Source organism: Propithecus coquereli, unplaced genomic scaffold, assembly GCF_000956105.1.
Source record: "Propithecus coquereli isolate 6110/MARCELLA unplaced genomic scaffold, Pcoq_1.0 Scaffold70, whole genome shotgun sequence".
Lineage (NCBI taxonomy): Eukaryota > Metazoa > Chordata > Mammalia > Primates > Indriidae > Propithecus > Propithecus coquereli.
Genome location: NW_012153063.1, coordinates 5,223,568 through 5,225,195, shown reverse-complemented (window position 1 = coordinate 5,225,195; position 1,628 = coordinate 5,223,568). Strand labels below are relative to the sequence as shown.

The 1,628-nt window shown below is 35.4% G+C and overlaps 1 protein-coding gene across 1 annotated transcript in view; it reads right to left on the bottom strand.

Annotated features, from left to right (window-relative positions):
• Window positions 1-4: 4 nt before the first annotated feature.
• Window positions 5-1,628, bottom strand: part of CPS1 (carbamoyl-phosphate synthase 1, mitochondrial) — a gene marked incomplete at its 3' end in the record, with an annotated part of 194,188 nt that continues 192,564 nt past the window's right edge. Inside the window, exons 34-35 of the mRNA XM_012661215.1 lie at window positions 1,268-1,380; window positions 5-38 (exon numbers count right to left, since the gene is read on the bottom strand). Of these exons, the coding sequence (XP_012516669.1) occupies window positions 5-38; window positions 1,268-1,380 (147 nt within the window). The remainder of the gene's footprint in view (window positions 39-1,267; window positions 1,381-1,628) is intronic.

The following is a 1,628-nucleotide window of genomic DNA, read 5'->3' as shown; positions in this document are numbered from 1 at the left end:
GGTTAATCACTAGGTCAATGCTGCCATCTTTAATCAACCTGGAAGAATAAACAAAATAAATAAAAATTTACAGATGACAAGTATATTTTATAATTAGTTTTAAAAATACTAACATAAATTGCTCTCTTAGCTATCCAAGTCAACGCCATACTGAGTTGACTGCCACCTGCCCTCCTCTGTTCCTAAATTGATGTTCACCTTATACATATTTGGGGATTATCATTTTTATTATGTTCTTGAAAGAATATTGGTGCAAGTCTAACTAATAGAATGCAAAGGTTGGTTTTCTCTTTAAAATGCTATCTGTCCATTGTAAGAATTAATTTGATAGATATTTACCTATTATTTACAAAGAGATGATCCCCCCAGCATTGAAGACCTTTTCACCCCTGTGCTCCCATCCACACATTAAAGCTGCTGCCTGCTAAGTAGTGATAATTGTTGCTTTACAAGGCTCTAAGCAGGTAGTTATAGTCTCCTTGGAAGCCTGCTAAGGTCTGAACACAATGCCATTCCTTTATTAATTTGATAATGATTTATATATTGACTTCTTAAAAGCCCTAACAAATAATATATTGCATACAATTTGGTATAATGTAGCCATTTGGTAGGCTGTAATATCCTGAAACAACCAAGAATTATCTCCTATGCACTTAAGCCACAAAAATCTGTAAGTGTTGATGCAATGGCATTACTGAAGACTCACACAATCTTCTGAAATAATGTGTCTTACAAAAATCTAACGATGACATAGTCTAAGGCATAATAATCAACCTGATCAAGAAATGGCCAATTAGGTAATCCAATGGATGACATCATTATGGTGCTCAATATAGTTTCCTGCGGGTAGCCAGCGCTCAATAAATTAACTGATCCATTGATACACGACCTCAGTGAAATGAGGTTGATCAATCCTACACTTGATATACATATACATACATAAGGTTGACATGAAATATAAAGTGCTGCATTACAGTCTTCATACCCTCGCTTGTTTCCATCAAGACAAGCATCCTTACTAAGAAGTATTTTGAAAGATATCACATAGCACCATATATATATATGACATTATGTTTTCTATAGTAATAGAAAGTGACACTTGGATAAAATAAATTTCTATCATCCACAAATTTATTTATTTTTAAATTAGCTCACTAAGAAACTTTTAAAAGACTTGCAATTGAGTAAGGTGAAATAAATATTCATGGACTAGTTCTCAAAATTAGTCCTCTAAATTATCTCAGAAAACAGTCTGCCTAGTTCTTACTTTCTGATGGAAGAGAGGCTGGGATTCTGTCCTTCCTGAGATGGCCACGCCACTGGGGTGGCAGGAACATTGTTGGCATTGAGCCAGTCTGATGTGGCTTCCGTGGCAAAGAGCTGCATGTAAAATGGAAAAGTTGGTTACCGTATCACAACAATTCATTGTGTTTTTGGAACCTGCTGGAGCACATGTGTCATTCGAAACATAAAGAAGAAACTGGCGAATGTGAGAAGTAATATGGTGCCGTGGATAACGACTTGGACTCAGAATCCAGAGGCGTGGGCACTTTAAATATTTTTTAGGTATTTACAGTGAGGAAAAATTAAGGAACCTTGACTGTAATTGCTTTTGCATTTTAATAATG